The following is a 17,972-nucleotide window of genomic DNA, read 5'->3' on the forward strand; positions in this document are numbered from 1 at the left end:
GTATTTCTGAGGACATGAAAGATCAAGAATGATTACTTAGACTGACTGACGTGAACTAAGCACACACCGCTCTCCAAATGGTTCGCTCCAAATATGGACCCCCAGTGCTCTATTACAGCGCACGCCATTGGGTTACTTAAACAATACCTATTGTTTACCCTCGATATGTCTTTTTTCGCGCGAAATATTCGCGAATAAAGCGCATAGTCAAAAAAATCCTTTTTTATAATTAGAACTTTTATCTTGTTACAATATGTCAAGTAATATCCTAGCACTAATGTCGAAATCTGATGTAAGATATAGGAGGCTATCAATAAACAGTGACGAGCTGTCATCGATACAAAACGTGAAAAACAAAATCATACAATAAACTATTCTTTCTGTAGTGAGACCCTTGTATTGAAAGAAAATAGTCATCAGCAAACAACATAAGTTCCTACCAGCAGGTATGTTATCAGCGCCGTGCCAACGTGTCTATTATAAATCAACTCCTTTTTGTGAACGAAAACCATCATTCATTCACCTGTAATGTCATCCGTGCTCTGAATGGGTTTTATGTTTCAAATCTAGACATATAGCTCGGCAGCTAGCCGTCCATCGGGTTCTGTCGAAATAATTTATTCTTTCGCCGATTTGTGGGTTATTTCAACCATTCAATCACGAACAAGCGTTACCCAACTCACCTGCTCATCGGGAGATCTCCAGCTTTTGGTTGGATGTCAACACTAGGCACTTTCGCTACTCTAAACCTTCAAACATTCAAATTTATCTTCAATTTGCATTCTAAATATCTTTGTCAAAATTTTGACTAAAATGTGAGGTGCTTTACGATTTGTTCTTTTGTAGTAATAGACTATATATCGATTAAGCTCAAAGATGGTGCAAAGGATGATTTGCAAGAAAAAGAATAAATTGGGGGATAGCTTGTGTTAACGAAAATATATCCCTCATTGCAAGGAAATGCGCCTCAAAGCAAGGAAATGCGCTGTAGAGTTAACTCACTTTTTGGTATGAAGAAAAGATGAGCTTTGAGAATTTTAAACAGAATATATCAGCTACTTCCGAGGCCAATAATAGGCAATTGACGTCATTTACCGCTAGAAGAAAGTGGGATTAGAAAGGCGGTGAGTATCAAAGCAGGATTTTGTTTTTATCCTCTGACTACACTCTTCTACACGACTCTCGTAAGAGTTTGAAATTCAGAATCATTGCGCATTTCATCCTTCACCGCGAAAATCTATACGATTTATTATATTGGTGAGTAACAGTAGTTGCTGTTGTAATAGTCTTGATAAATAATAATTATCCATGATTATTCATAATTCTTATCGTTAATTGCCTGAGCTCTGAGAAGAGCCGAAGAGTCCAACATGTTATTGTTTTCAATCAAGTCCTCAATTCGCTTTACAAACGCCAGGGGTTAAGCAAACACGATTTTTAAATCGGCGAAGAACGATGCAATAAAAAAGATTCTATCGCGAAAGCCAAAATAAAACCTACAATAAATCATCCCAGCCATCTATATTTCTCATAGAGTATCCAAGCATGCGTCAAAACCCTGATAACTCGAATCCTTACTCAAGATCCTCTCTTCGAAAGTTTGGCCCCTCGGATCTTCGATTTATCAGGGTTTACATTATTCCAGTGTATGGCGCATCTCTGGCCTATCGCCTAAGGCACTTAGAGCTCTCGTTAAGAAGATCACTCAATGGACCACACGGAAAGCATGAATGCTGATTCCCTTTTGGGTCTCTTTGGACCGTGGGCTAAATTTAGACAGGATTTTGTCATTCATGTTTGCTTTTATATGCCAAAATACTAAATTTTACTGCTTGCCTTGCTTTTTGAAGGCGTACAGCAAAGCTCCCTACCCTCCCCCTCCCCTTAAACACTCACATTCAGCTATTGTTTCTTCTTTTATTTCATAATGGACATTTCAAAGATACTTTCTATGAGCCTGGTGCATGGTGAAGAAAGCAAACATAATGATAATTTTTTTCAACCGTAACATTAGCTAGGTTACCAGCCCGATTCCGAGAAATAAGCGGAATCCCCTTGTTGAGAACTTTCTTCAGAAAAGATCCATATCACCTCCCCCGGGGGGGGGGGGGGGGGGGGGGGAAGGGGGGGTATGAGATCTCCTCTGAAATCAAGCACTGTTTTTTTATTCACCCTATTCCATTTCTTAGGCACATCACGCTTGCATAATCTATGATCAAATATAATGTGTTTATTTTATCACAAACCAAAATAATCTGGTATAAGACGTGTGAATATGAGTTCCGACCCGGCTATACAAAACAAAATCCCCTCAGGGAGAAGAAATGCCATCAATAACATGCGGGTCGATCTAACGATTGACTAATGATATTAATATTATACAGATCATTCCTTTCTAAATTTTTTTTAACCTCGGTACGAAATGAATACGAATACGAAGTTTTCATAGTCTGTTTACAGGCTAGATTTCTTTTTACTTGATAAATGGGACATTCTCATGCTTTCCAAAGGCGCCTCTGTCCCTTTTTAAAATTGCCTTCGGACCGATTGTAACCCCTTTGATAAGCCCATTGTTATTTCAAAGTGTGTCGTTTTCACTCCCTGGTACACGCCTAAAGTCTTATGTGGGGCATTGACTCCCATAAAGGTGAGCAAAATACCCGTCAGACTTCTTGAGCAAAGTCTCCGGCTTGTCAAACTCCACGATGCGGCCATTATCCAGCACCATGACCCGGTCATAATCAATGATAGTGCTAAGTCGGTGAGGCACGGTTATAATTGTGCTGTTCTTAAACTTGGATCTAATAATCTCTTGCACCAAACGATCCGTCTTATAATCGACCACCGAGGTAGCTTCATCAAGCACTAAGATCTTAGTATTATAAACCAAAGCCCTTGCTAAAGCGACCAGTTGTTTTTCGCCAGTGCTGAAGGCGGCAGAACACTCGGCTAGGTCTTGGTACAGCTGCTTCGGGAGAGTCTCCACCCAAGGCTTTAGGTGCACTTTGTCCAAGGCCTCCCACACTTCTTTGTCAGTGCGTTTGCTGAACGGGTCTACGTTGCATCGCACATTACCACAGAATATGACGGGGTCCTTGGTGATCACAGAAATCCCTTGCCTAGATCGCTGCAAGTTCATTCCTTTGATATCCACATCATCAATCAGTATCTTCCCTTCGATTTCAGGCATCCTAAATAAAGCGTGGATAACGGAGGATTTCCCCGATCCGTTCCGTCCGACAATCCCGATCTTTTCGCCGGCGCTGACGCTAAACGTGAGATCCTTGAGCGCCCGCAGTCCATCCTTTTCGTAGGTCAGCGAGACGTTATCGCATACTACATGCCCCGCGCTCGGCCACGGTTCGTGGGGCTGGGTTCGATTATCGTACCCAGGCTCCGACTCGATATTACTATGATCCAATAGACGCTGTACTGACGTCATATAATTCTCGACATCGAAGCACCGTTTAACTCCATATATGGACAGTTCACAAGCCATCTGGATAGCATACACTAGAGATATGCCAGTAAAAGCTGGAAAAGGAAAAACACGAGTTTATGCATCTTGTAAAGGCTCCACTATATTTATTGCTTTTCATAAAATATTTCCAGTAGAGAGTGCGACTATATTCTTATAAATAATAATAATATAAGCTGATAGAAACTCGATCATTGATGTTCGTAACAGCTGCATTAAGCCCACAAATTCCTATGCAAACGAGGTTTACATGCACTACGGGTGAATCGATTGGTTTTGCCATCTATAAGGTTAGATTAAGCCTTTTCCTGATCCTTAGATCAAATTAGAGACTCATGTTAGGCACGGAAAAAAACGCCACCAGCCTCGTTCCCAGGGTTCAGGGTTCGTTCAAAATGGCGTCTCATACTAGAAATTACCCATAACACCCCGGGAACGCGGCTGAAACGCCACGTTTACGATTCATGTCCCACCTGGTCCTACATTCATGAGGTGCGCGCCAAACACTACGGCGGCTAGGTACATCACACACAGAAGATCAATGCGCAGTGCTACCCAGGCCTCCAGAATCACGGCCGTGCAGGACGTCTGGCAGTGGGAGTCCTGGTACCTAGAGACGAAAAACACCATGAAATGACATGCTGTTGATGTTTGCGATGATGATATGTTGGATAGAGTAGTAATGCCTAACCCTTAATCAAGGCGCTGATCCAGTAAAAACAAGTTTGTAGTAAGCATATGGAGTTTAATTGAGCCGCTTATTTTACTACGATATAGAATCTTAAAAATCTCAATAATCAAAAGTAGTCTGGATAAAATTCTAAGCTATATGGGCGAGTACTTTGCGAGCTATGTTGTTGAGTTTCCCCTTTCCTTGACACAGACTGACCAAACATGTCATGCGACCTATACCCTCTCCCCATCTCTCCCCCCCTTTCCTTTGCTACACCAGCCTAAACATATTTTCTGTGAACTCGTCCACCGTGTCATGTGATCTATATACCCTCCCCTCCCCCCCTTTCCTTTGCCACACCAACCTAAACACATCGTCAGTGAACTCATCCACCATGTCATGTGATATATATATCATCCCCTCTCCCCTCCCCTCTTCTTTTGCCACACCAACCTTAACACATCGTCAGTGAACTCATCCACCATGTCATGTGATCTATATCCCCTCCCCTCTCCCCTCCCCCCCCTCTCTTCTTTTGCCACACCAACCTAAACACATCGTCTGTGAACTCATCTACCACGTCATGTGATCTATATACCCTCCCCTCCCCCCCTTCTTTTGCCACACCAACCTAAACACATTGTTGGTGAACTCAATTTAAGGCTGTCCCAAAGATGCTCCAAATTTCTTAAAAAGATGCTCCAAAAATACCAAAAAGTTGCTCCAAAAATTGCAAAAGTTGCCACAAATTTGCAAAAGTTGCCAAAAAGATGCCACAAATTTGCAAAAGTTGCCAAAAAGATGCTCAAAAAATGGAATAAGAATTATAGAAAAATTGTCCAAAGTGTAAAAATTTGCCAACAAATTTAATACATTTTTCAAAGTTGATGAGAGAATGCTGCTTAACAATTCTTTTCAACATTAAAAAACATTGATTGGAAATTTAATGTAAATATGTAATATGCAATGTAATATGTATATAAATTATGATGCAATAAAAGAGGCATCATGAAAAAACGAAACGACTTGGTTCACAGTGCAACTTAAAGAAAGATTTGTCCATGTGAGTTTTATAACAACATGGCTGATAGCCAAAGCACATGCAGGCTAGTGAGGCAACACTCCCTTGTTGCCATTATATCGGAGCATCACAGGCACTTCAAACTTGCTTGTTGTCATTGTATCTGAGCATCACTGACACTTCAAGTGTCTCCTCTAGTGCACTGTCCTGCTGTCAGCTAAAAGCATTTTGTAGGTGACTGAATACTCTCACTGCTGCTGCCGAGCTTGATTGGATGAGTAAGATCTTCTTCGTAGCCGCTGACCAGTTAGGAAGAGTATTCACATGATCTGCCCACAAAGATATTTTCTCTTCCTTTGTGGTGCAAACTACTCCATCTGCAGCGGCCAAGTAGCTTGGTAACTCTTCAACCAGAGAAGCAACCTCATAATTGGAGAAAAATCCAAACTACTGCAGCTCCTCTACAGATGCTGCATTTAGGTGCAGTTCCTGTACCTTCACAGGGCAACACAAGCGTGCTGCCTTGAAGGCACCCACGGTAGAACAGAATTCTACACTAAATTAGAAAATATTGAAAACCTGGAGCTATGCAGGCCTTTGCATTTGCAACCAGCTCGTTGTAGATATCAGGATCATCATTTGCATGCTGCTTTGCTTTGGCCTCAACATTCCGGTATGCCTCAATGGCAATAGCATGGGCTACTGTAGACAGGCGCTCATAAAAGGAAAATACAAGGGGCCCATCTACTTCTAGATAATAGGTGGCAGAAACGAAATGCTTGCCTGCATCAGCCAAAGCAGCCAGCTCCATTTCTAGGTCACGTGTAGCATGTGTAGCCTCAGGATCATCGAACACCTCCAGCAGCTTGGCTCTGCACATGGGTTAGAGGTGGTCATTCTCTCTCAAGAAGGGCTCCACATCTCCATAGTACTGGGTAACCAAATCAAGTACTTAATAATTACTCCACCATCTTGTCTCTGATCTCAGCTGAATAGAAGTCCCTGTTCTTGTCTTCCAAGCTAGTCTGGCTGCAGGGCTTTGGGAAAACATTGTATTCCAGTATCTAGAAAATGTCTCTAGCACTGTAAACTCAAAATGTTTCCCAGCATTCAATGGTATGTGAAAAGCACTTCACATTAAAAACATTTGGAAAGTAAAACCCGACCTGACGCAAGGCAGCTTCATTTACAGCAGCACCATCCCTCATTGCAGCCAGAAGATGATTAGGTAAAATTCTAAGCATAGAATCAGTCGCTGAGCCAGCTGTTCTGTATTGAGGCTGCGAGCTAAAACTTCAATCTTGACAAGTCGCTGCTGGACTTTATATTGCTGATCAACATATCTTAATAAGATAGCTAAGGCCTCGCCAAGTCTTGTACTCCTATCAAAGATAACAGAGAACCCATTCGAGGCCGAGATTTTAGTCTTTATCAGCATCTTCTAGCTTTCTCTGATATTAAAGGGATGAACTCTGACAGATGGGATCGAGTGGTCAATCAATGGCCATACTTTTCAAGGAAAGGTCTAAGAACATCAACTTTTGCAAGAGGAATCCCAGCTTTGAGCATTATCTCTACCAGCTCGTAGCGATAGAGGCGCATTTCCTCTGGAAGAGTGAAACCTTGAATGGTGTTATGTTTGGACAAAAGTTTCTTAATGTTCTGATCCTTCGCTTTGTCCTTCTCAAGAGTAGCTTTAGCCCTTAGATGCTTTTGCGAAGTAACGTGCTTTTTCAGAGAGCTCTTTTTCTATGATAACGTCTCTTTACAGGCTTTGCACCTAAGTTTTCCAGATTGAGCAACCAAATATTCATTTTGGAATTCCTTAACTCTCTGCCAAGTCGGCACTTCAGGCCCTGACGTTTCACGGACAGTCTTTTTCCCAGCAAGGTTGTCTGGGTGTTTTCTTTCTCGGGAAATTGTTGCTTTCTGAGGTGTACTTAGCTTAGCTCCAGCTGTTCCAGCTATTGTTAGAGGGTTGTATTCTATAATAAGTTCATCGTCAATCGAGGATTCCGCCATTTTGAATAGTGAATGAACGCTGACCGTCAAGACTGCATGCTCGTCAAACCACAGGTTGACCAATGACCATAAATGATTAACAGATTTATGAATGAGGTAAGAAGCTAAAAAATGCAAATAATTCGATACCAAGAACAAGAAAAAAAGCAAAAAAAAATGCACATTTGAGGTGAATATATCCCTAAAAACCAGAAAAAAAAACAGCATAGATGCCCGGAAAAGGAAAGCTTGCCGCAAATCCTAAAAGTTGCTCAAAAGTTGCCGAGCATCTTTGGGACAGCCCTAGAACTCATCCACCATGTCATTTGATCTATATACCCTCCCCTCTCCCCTCCCCCCCCTCTTCTTTTGCCACACCAACCTAAACACATCGTCGGTGAACTCATCCACCATATCATATGATCTATATACCGTCCCCTCTCCCCTCCCCCCCTTCTTTTGCCACACCAACCTAAACACATCGTTGGTGAACTCATCCACCATGTCATGTGATCTATATACCATCCCCTCTCCCTTTCCCCCCTTCTTTTGCCACACCAACCTAAACACATCGCTGGTGAACTCATCCACCATGTCATGTGATCTATATACCCTCCCCTCTCCCCTCCCCCCCTTCTTTTGCCACACCAACCTAAACACATCGTCGGTGAACTCATCCACCATGTCATGTGACCGGATGACCGCTAGTCCGCGCAGCATCTCAGCAAAGTGATTACTCAAAGGGATGCGACTTGCTACCTCCAGCTTTCGGACTTGACGGGCCGTACGCAGGTAGTACCCCCAGAAGAGCACAAAAAGCACGACGAGAGGAACCGCGAAGAGAAGTAGGCACTGGTTCAACAGAGCAGGGAGAAGAATGGCCGTGATGGTGAAACAGGCGCCTGGGGAAGAGAAACATTGTAAGTATCCAGGGTTCGTGCAGGTCCTTGAACTCCTTGAAAAGTTCTTGAATTTGAAATCCCTTTTCAAGGGCACTTGAAACTCCTGAAAAATAGGTGAATCTCCTTAAAAAATCGTGAATTCTTCTTAAGAAAGATCCTATAACCAATATGTAACGAAACAAACGACGATATTTCATAATTTTTTTTTATGAAAAGTGCGTCTGTCGTCTTTTCCGAACCTGCCTATCTCCCTGTGGTAAGTTTTTCCCGCGCTTGGATGTCACGTGACAGCTTGCAACCTCGAATTTCCCTTCGAGGCATTCGAGCATCGACAGGTGCTTTTTAAACACGCACGCGCACTATAAAAGGGAGCTCCCTAGGAAAGCTCCGAAAAATCTGTCAATCAAATCAGTTGAGTCAAGACTTCAAAGCGTGCGGACGTGTTTCACGGAGCTCCCGACAAACCAGCAAATGAGTCGAGCTACAGTGCAAGTAAGTAAAAATTCGGTCTTTTTGTTATCAGAAACGTGTTAAAATGCAACGGTATCTGTAGCTTTAAGAGTACAATGTTTTACAGCAGAAAATACACATCTCCATCGTAAATTGAATGAATTTTCTCCCCTTTTTACGTGAGTGCTAAAGTTTCCCCGTTCGGACTTAGGCATGTTTGTGGCTTTATTTCATCATTAAATCCTCAAAATTGTTGAAAAGAGAGAAACCGGTAGGTCCTTCTCTCTTTTTTTTAAAAAATCCCTTACGGGTTTTAGATAACTGACGGCGTAAATGTAAACAAACGAGCGCACAACTTCATTTGTGTCGCTCGTATTTCGCTTCTAAAGTCCAAGGAGAAGTTTTTTGGCACCTGAGTTGTACATTTGCCAATGACTTATCCGCTTATGAAGTGCTTTTCTCAATCTTTACCCAAGTTGCATTGATTCTTTGCTATAGTATTCATAATAACCATTCCGCTTCTCAGTGAAAAAAATGGCATTCAAGTTTTGTTAGGCTTCGATACTTCGATTTATTACTCCTATAAGTAGCTTTCGCTAATACTAGGAGGCATATAGAGCTAAAATAATTACAATAAGTATTGCTCAAATAATAACGAATAATTATGATACAAAGAGTATTAAAGAGTAACTGTATAAGTAAATATTGTAATTATTGTATAATTATGATACAAAGAGTATTAAAGAGTAACTGTAGCAAAAACAAACATCAATGTATAAATAAGTAAATAAATAAATAAATAAGTAAATAGATAAAATAAGAAAAACAGGATAGATACTTGAGACAAATAGGTAATAAACAAATAAATAAATTAGTAGTGAATAACAAGCAGACAAACGAAATATTTAATGGACCCTTCCCCCTACGGCGCTCCACACCCCCATCCACACCAGAATCACTCGCAACCGCTTCAGCAAAGCATTGCAGAGGACTCCGGCGTAGACAGAAGCACAGAACGCCACAAGGGGAAAGGACCATTGAGGATCTAAATGCTAACACAAGTAACATGCACTTTAAATCTAATTGCAGATAAATGATATAAATAAATAGCTAAATACATAAATAATAAATAGATAAATAGCTAAATAAATAAATAAATGAATGACTAATAAATAAACAAACTAACTAAGCAGCTAATGGGTTGGGGATCTAAAGCCTGCGCAAGTAGCAAGGTACTTGTAAAGATCTAACTGCAGGCTGAACAGCAGCCTTATACTTGGCAAGGGTATTAATTGATTTGACGTCGTTGGGGAGCAAATTCCAGATTCTTATGGCTCTAGCGAAAAAAGAATAGTTGAAAGCTAGGGTATTTGCTTGCAATTGGTTATAATACAGCTCTTTGCGCCTGGTGGATCTGGTTGATCGCGTGACAAGATCAGGTAATTTAGCATATATAAGACTATTATGAAATTTATAAAATAAGATAGCCTGACTAGTTAAACGTCTTTGTTCAAGAGTGTCCCAAGATAGGTCTTTAACAAGTTTTGTGGTACTTGCATACGGGTCATATGTGTTGGTGACGAACCGTGCAGCGTTCTTTTGCACTTGTTCCAGGCGATTGACATCGGTATCAATCGCATAAAATGCATAAAATATTTTAAAAATAGAATAAGCTAATGCCTGTAAAAAAAACATTTGTTGTTGCACTTAGATAATGTGTTGTAAATAAAGCGAATATAATAATTGCTTTTCTTCCTTTTTGTCACTTTACCTTTGACCTATTTACATTTCAATCACAGACCTATCCAAGTGCACAAAGTTTGGAGCCAAAGTTCCAATGCATCTCCTCAAACCACTACTCCTACTAATACTAGCTCTCCACTACCAGTACAATGTTAATATTTGTTTATTGTAAATACCTGGATTAGGCATGATCAAGTGTGCTTTACATGCACAGACTGATCTATGCAGTTTACAATATCATTAAGGGAGTAAGTATGTAAGCACTGTAACTTTCCCAAAATATAAAGTGTAATTTAGTGTAAATAAAAGCATAAAAACATTAATAAAAACTACTTGTTATTTGAGTTGACTAGGCAGCATGCCTATAGTCATCCACACATTGTATCATATATGAACCAACACTGATGACAGTGCATTACAAAATATGTCCTAGTCATCAATTGGTATTCTACTGGAGGCAGTCTCAAGGAGGAAGTAAGATGTGAAGTGAAGGCTAATCCAGATATGGGAGCCATGGGAATGTAAGTTTCTTTATCTTTATTTTATTATCTGCATTTTCCTAATATTGGATGGAACTCCCAAATCTAAGCATGGGAGAGTTAGGGGTATGGGGGCCTGTTCCCTTTTCTCAAAATATAGGAATCAGAAAACCCTTGTTGTATAGATTGTTTATTGTTTCATCTTTTTTAAATGTTTTCACAATGATGGAAAAATAAACTGCATTGTTAGAACAATTTAGGTTGCATTTGTTATTGAATAATTACACAAAATAGTTGTATAGGAAAGATGTGTCATGAACTACACAGAAATAACACACCAATTTAGTATATTCAACATATACATTAACCTAGATGTGTTGTAATGCATTACGATGAAAACAGATACCTCCCCCCCTATTCTGAGTTTTATACAGTCCGTCAAAGTCAAACACAGCTGCACCTAGTCAGGGGTATCCAAGCTTTCCAACAGTGCTTTGCGGTCCCCACTTTTAATCCCTCGTCGTTGTGCTGAAGCCAGCACAAGTTGATGGTTGCTTGTATTTTTCATCAAAAATACAGCTATGAGCATATTAGGAGAGTGTCTCAGGACATCATGAAGTCTTTTGGGGCATAACTGAGTGCTTTGCTTATGGATATTTGCAAGCAAAGGTGGATTCATGATGATTTTTTCTTGTTTGGCTTTGCCTGGATGAGAAAATGATTTTCTAATGAATCACCACAGCTCTCCTAAATGCTGTCTTTTCTGAAACCAAATTGATTCCAAAATTGTTTACACTGCTATTCTGGGTCTGTATGACCTGGAATTGATTTGTTTGGCTTCGGAGTGAAAAGACTTATTAAAAACCATCTGACTTTGGGGAGAGGAGTGTTGACTGGCCCTCCCTTCGTGAATTGTCCCCTGGATCTCCCAGAATGCTTTGCAATACGTAAAGACATCTTCGTGGTTGTACAATCCTTCAAGGAGTGGACATTGTGTTTTGAGGCCATGGAAATGTACCTGGACGATCAGAATAAAGGTATATATTTGTGTCTTGAGCTGTGTTTGCTGATCTCTCCCTTGTGTGGTATTTTGAGCGTTTTATTGAGAGGTGTGATTCTGCTTTTCTCTCCTTGTTCGATTTGAGATTTGTCAAAGAACCTGTGCTATTATTTGGCTTAAGAGTAGATGCCAACACCTTGGTTGGATGCATATCTGCAAGACCATTTATCCCTTAGACTGATGCCTGAGTATCTTCATCTTGTTGTGTTTATTTTGCATTTATGAATTTTTTGGGTTGTGGGTACTTCCCAAAGCCGGTACAGGCCGGTTGAGGGGTCAATGTTTTAATTTATTTTTTTTATGTCTATGCCAAATATCTTCACATCATATCAGGGCTGCATCACAAACACCAGCATATTGTCTCTGTGATCAGTTGATTTTAGGCCATGAAGCATCATTCTGAACAGTATAGACAATATAATGATTCTATTGTAGTCTTTACTTATACATGACATTTCAAACTAATGAGGAAAGATACACAAACTTCTTACCTAATTTTGACTTAGTATTTCACGACACTTCCAGATGACATAGTGAGTTTATCCACTTCATGGAGTCAACGCAAACACATTGCATTTGCGCGCTGGCAAGGTGGCCCTGTCTACAAAATGCAATGCTTTGCGGGTCAGAACAAAGACTACAAAACGAACACTTTCCTTTCGTTTTTTCTAATAAAATAGACTTAGTGAATAGATAAATTCATTGGACTGGCTTCCTGGGATTTAATCGAAAGCTATTTGAAAGGACTGAAGAGTTGAGGGAGGAAATATCAGTTGTTGATTACGTCGTGAGTAGTGCTTCGATCAAATTGGCGTTCTTGGTCGTTGAAGTTTCCTTTGATGAACCACGACGGGATTTGCAATCTTGTTGTTGATCCTTAATTCTCTTAAGTCGACCTTCGTCTCCTGTAGAAAGCGCTATGTTGAACAGGGTGCTTCGGTCTCAAAAAGGATTTCGCCACCGTTGCACTGATCCCCCCCCCCCTTGATAAAAGATTGACTCAAAGATCGAACTTCTGGCTTTGGTCTCTATATTTGGGGGTTGTTTTGCGGCTGTTCTTTTGGTTGAATCTGCTATCCACAATAACAAACTGAGTGGAGGCTCGGAGGAAGGAAAAGGGTGAGACTGGAGTAAAAGGACTGATTGACACTGGGAAAATGGCGCGAATTTCAAAAGCAGCATCCATTCACAACAAAAAAAGAGCTTTATTGACTAATAAACATTTGTTTTTATTATGCTTTATTCGAGCTTTGATTCCCCCCTTTGATAACGCTGCCAGCCGCCATGTTGGATACTGATTAGTATGCAAAAAAGGGGGCGGAGCGATCCGTTTATACCGCGCGTTCGTGTTTAACTCGTGTGATAAAGAGGTAAGTTTTCTATACATACTGTAAGTTATATATATCAATTCTCCAGTAATTGAGGCTTTATTCATATTTTTGAGCTTTTGATTTGAGTTTCTAAATAGCAATCTAGTTATGAACAAAATTATAGATTTACTTTTCCGTTGTTTCTTCACCGGCTCTGTGGTAAAACGTTTATTTTATCTCTATGGATAAGAGATAGATTGTATAGTTATGTTTGTGAATATAACATTTGTTACCCTCGTTTATTTCAAAAGAGGCGAGTGACATTGAATTCGGCAAACAGATTGGCCAAAACACAAGCTCGATTTGTTGTGTTTTGAGACGGTAAAAAATTAATTTGTTTTCTTACTCTTTTCATTATCAAACCTCAGTGTATTGTCGATCTGAAAACGGAATCCAAACCAAGATGGCCACGATGTTATTTATATTTTTTATTATCGTTTTATTAAAGGAAACTTGACAATATATTCGGTGCTGGAAGTTCTCGCTATACAGTTGCTTAATTCCAGGCGCAATACTATGCAAAACAACAAACAGGTGTTCGGCTTAAAAAAATTTAGGCGTTTTTACACTTGCGCTTTTTGCTATAATAATCTTGGGCAACGGAAGCAAAAAAATATTGGGGGGGATTACATTTTTTTCTCTATTTCCGACCCCCCCTCACTTTTGTTTTCTACTGAGAAAATTACGAGATTTTTGCAGTTTGCTTGTGCGCTCTCGTGTCGTCAGCACCACGCGCAGAAGCTTAAAACAGTAAACTTGCGTCAAAACTTGCATTTCGTTTGGCCAGGGCTTCAGCTTAAAAAATACTTGGTGCCGATACTCAGCAATGCTATCAATGTGTTTTCTCCCAGGTGATACAGAAATACACAAGAACCTGGAAATCCTTGCATACCAAAAAGTAATTGCTTCAATTCGCGAACTAACAGCATGATTTATGTGATGCTTACAGATGGTTAGAATATGTTGCTAGCCGTTCATTGACATTGATTCCTAGCATGCGGGAGTATCGCATCCAAGCTAAGCTTAACAAGACGGAACCAAAACATCACGAAGGATATAAACTTGTTGAGAAAGCTGTGACGTCGGACGAGCTGCTGAAGGCAAAACATTTGTTCTGGATATCAGTTGCCCAAGATTTCCGGCCCTTCTTGACGCTCTACTTATCCCTTTTCTTGCATCTGACCAACTTATGTGTAGTGTGTAAAGTGTCATGGATAGCGCCACCTCTTTTCCTTAAACTGGCAGAGATTGACATATCAGATGAGAGTACCAAGGCTGCAAAGGATGTTGACTTAGGGATTGTAACAAAACGTGAGCTGTCTTCTTTACGTAGTGCAGGAAAAATCACACAAAGGGAAGAGCTACAGTTTAGGATTGCGAGTGCAAGCACTTTCTTACTCGAGCCGCAGAAAAGCTATTGGAAAAATGCCCTCTCAAGTACCACATCGTAAGTTGTATGAGATGTCTTGATCCCTATATAATTGCAGGATCAGTAGTATCCTCGGTGAAGCTATTTGATAGGCTTCTGAACTGTTTAATTGACGCCAAAAGAGTCAAGGAAATGGATGCAGACGGTCTAAAGCGAGAATACCAACAGTTTTTGGCAAAGGATGTTCATGGTCATCCACAAACACTGTTGAAATTCAAAAACTTCGACAAGGTGAATGACGAACCTTTGGATGCTCTATTGGCCGGTATTTTGAAAGGCAGAGAACACCCTCTAGAATTTTTGGAACCTACTGAAGTGCTTACTTGTTCTTCCTCACGGCCAGGCCGGTGTAGAAAGAGGTTTCAGCATTAATAAAGAGATAATGGATTTCAACTTTAAAGAAAGATCCGTTTTTGCTTTGCGAGTAATTTATGACCATATCAAGAAGTCTGGTGGCGTACTAAATGTTGAATTGGATCAAGATCTTAGAAATGCCACAAGACAAGCGTCTTAATCTACCTACCGCACAGAGCAACGAAAGCAACAAGAAACTGAGAAGAAGGCAGAGAAAGACAAGTTGAACAAAGCGGTCGATGATGGGCTATTTGCAGCACAAACCAAAAGGAAGCGAATCCTTGAAGACTGCGCCCAGCTTAAGCAAAGTGTGGACCAGCTGATGGACCTTGCAGAAAATGAACAGAACTTTGTACATGTCACAAAGGCTAACAGTTTCAAAAGAACAATAAGAAACATGGAACGAGAAGCTGATGAGTTGGGCGATAAAATCGACGATCTGAAGAAAAAGCTTAAACTTTAATTTTTTTTTCATGTTCGACTTTATCTTAGTAGCAGAAACGGATTGTCCAGGTACATGTTCCCATAACATTGCTGTAAGTGTTTGTTGGTGTATGCCTACACTTCACGAATGGCGGTACTGTCATGGTATTCACAGTTTTGAAGGGTAAATTGGAAATGTATTTTCGTTTTTATTGAGATGCAAAATAAAACGTTTCTTAAAGATGCTCCTTGAAAATTTTTGTTTTTGCCCTTGAAAACTTCTTGAATACTCCTTAAATTCTTGTTTGGCTGACCAGCACGAACCCTGGTATCGGGATACCTGTGGTTGTCAGAGTTTTCCTTGTCATATATTTTTAGGAGACCCGTTTGAATGAAAAGTGCTTAGACAAAACGGACCAGTTACTAAACACTGTAAGGCACAGAAATCTGAAGGATCTTCCAGCTTTAGATTATAAGGGGATTCAAATTCCCTCCTGGCCCGGAAACAGTATTTGCGGCAATGAACTCCTTTATTATCATGAAAACTAGATCTAGAATTCCCGAGGGGTTTTCTGTCCTCGCCATGTTATAGCCTGCGTAGCGGCTATAACCTCTCTTCCCTCCCTTTTTAACCGCTACGCAGGCTACACGTAATAACGCTAAATGCTTGCCCAACTGTCCTACTGTTTCTCGAGTAACCGGCATTTACCTTACCTTGCAAAGCGTCGAGGAAAACGCCCGGCAGGATCTCGTCCATAGCACTGACATCTTTAGAAAAGCTATCAAGGATCTCCGTGGCTTTCTCGGGGTTTTTCGTGAACATATTCGCCGGTCCTTTGAGAACAGCCTCCATGACAGTATTATACATCTTGTTGGATGATCGCAAAGCTGTCGATACGAAGACGGTCGCGCGTAGAATGACAAGTAAAAAGGGACCGGCCACGAGAGAGGCGTATACATACCACGTGTCTTCACTCGTCATCAGGTTGTATTCGGTGTGACTGATGTATAGAAGCCACACATCCGGGGCGATCAGTATAACTGCAGGACAATGCAGAGATAATGCTTATGTTAACGCAAGTGTGAACGAAGCGCTGAGGCCAATAAGGTGCACGAATGATTAACTTTCAATGTTTGCTTGCTATTTACATGTCACGTTAAGTTATGCGCATCGCGAGTATTTTTCTTGTATTATCATTGTTTTGTATATGTTGTCGCCGGTTAGCGTTCTCACGCGTCGCCCATTGCTGGATGAGCTCACTAGAGGCAATTAAGTTATTTAAAGATTAAAGACACCAAAGAAACGAATTTGTAATGATGATGATGGCGATGGCGATCCTTGTATTGATGATGGCAATGATATGCAGCTAGCAGTGCGCCATATAATTTATATATTAACTAAATCTACGGGATTTACATTGTTTTAAAGTTTAAGCTGTTAAAAAGAACGATCAAGCAAAACCATCAGAACTATTATTGATAATGGTTTAGCTGACGATGTTAAAAATCATTATCACTAATCTGTCACTGATAATTAGACCCTAGCCATTTTCAGGCGCGTATCCAGGATTGGCTGAGGGGGGTGGGGGGTGCGCAGGCATCGGTATCATATGGGAAAAGGCTATTATTAGAAGATTCCCTAATAAGATTGATTTTGATTCCATTTAACGATACCTTGGAACAGGAAGAACAGCAAGGCGCACAGTACTATCAGAGGATCCCACATAGCCGCCGAGAAGTATTTCCAGTAAGTCTTACCCTGAACAGGGCATGGTAAACTGTCATTCTCAACCGGTCGGTCAACGACGCTAGGAATCTTGATAACCTGTGTGTTGAGGGTAGTTGTAAACGGCGATGTCGATCAGCTGGGAGGGGAGGTGTAAGGGTAGTAAACAGGGGCAATCTTGATCACCTGTGGGGGGTGGGCAGTGAATCAATAGGGGCGATCTTGATCACCTGTGGGGGGTGAGGAGTGTTACAATAGGGGCGATCTTGATTACCTGTGTGGGGTGATGAGTGTTACAATAGGGGCGATCTTGATCACCTGTGGGGGGTGAGGAGTGTTACAATAGGGGCAATCTTGATCACCTGTGGGGGGTGAGGAGTGTTACAATAGGGGCGATCTTGATTACCTGTGGGGGGTGAGGAGTGTTACAATAGGGGCGATCTTGATCACCTGTGGGGGGTGAGGAGTGTTACAATAGGGGCGATCTTGATCACCTGTGGGGGGTGAGGAGTGTTACAATAGGGGCAATCTTGATCACCTGTGGGGGGTGAGGAGTGTTACAATAGGGGCGATCTTGATCACCTGTGGGGGGTGAGGAGTGTTACAATAGGGGCAATCTTGATCACCTGTGGGGGGCGAGGAGTGTTACAATAGGGGCGATCTTGATCACCTGTGGGGGGTGAGGAGTGTTACAATAGGGGCAATCTTGATCACCTGTGGGGGGTGAGGAGTGTTACAATAGGGGCGATCTTGATCACCTGTGGGGGGTGAGGAGTGTTACAATAGGGGCAATCTTGATCACCTGTGGAGGGCGAGGAGTGTTACAATAGGGGCGATCTTGATCACCTGGTGGGTGAGAAGTG

At 41.2% G+C, this 17,972-nt stretch overlaps 1 protein-coding gene and 2 long non-coding RNA genes across 4 annotated transcripts in view; 2 read left to right on the top strand and 1 right to left on the bottom strand.

Moving 5' to 3' along the window:
• LOC125573220 lies at positions 1 to 3,324 on the top strand. The gene is made up of 3 exons (XR_007313994.1): positions 1 to 446; positions 847 to 1,124; positions 3,187 to 3,324. It is a non-coding gene; the product is annotated as an uncharacterized LOC125573220 (long non-coding RNA).
• The window catches only part of LOC5510207 (ATP-binding cassette sub-family C member 4), a 27,824-nt gene continuing 12,062 nt past the window's right edge, over positions 2,211 to 17,972 (bottom strand). For both annotated transcript variants that reach the window (XM_032379356.2, XM_032379355.2), the window contains exons 7-11: positions 17,058 to 17,208; positions 16,098 to 16,424; positions 7,826 to 8,075; positions 3,952 to 4,088; positions 2,211 to 3,534 (exon numbers count right to left, since the gene is read on the bottom strand). In XM_032379356.2, coding sequence (XP_032235247.2) covers positions 2,621 to 3,534; positions 3,952 to 4,088; positions 7,826 to 8,075; positions 16,098 to 16,424; positions 17,058 to 17,208 — 1,779 coding nt within the window. In that variant the 3' untranslated portion in view covers positions 2,211 to 2,620. The remainder of the gene's footprint in view (positions 3,535 to 3,951; positions 4,089 to 7,825; positions 8,076 to 16,097; positions 16,425 to 17,057; positions 17,209 to 17,972) is intronic.
• Positions 8,071 to 10,503, top strand: LOC116617012. Its single transcript, XR_007313992.1, has 2 exons — positions 8,071 to 8,567; positions 10,325 to 10,503. It is a non-coding gene; the product is annotated as an uncharacterized LOC116617012 (long non-coding RNA).

This window comes from Nematostella vectensis, chromosome 10, assembly GCF_932526225.1.
Source record: "Nematostella vectensis chromosome 10, jaNemVect1.1, whole genome shotgun sequence".
In the NCBI taxonomy this organism is placed as follows: domain Eukaryota; kingdom Metazoa; phylum Cnidaria; class Anthozoa; order Actiniaria; family Edwardsiidae; genus Nematostella; species Nematostella vectensis.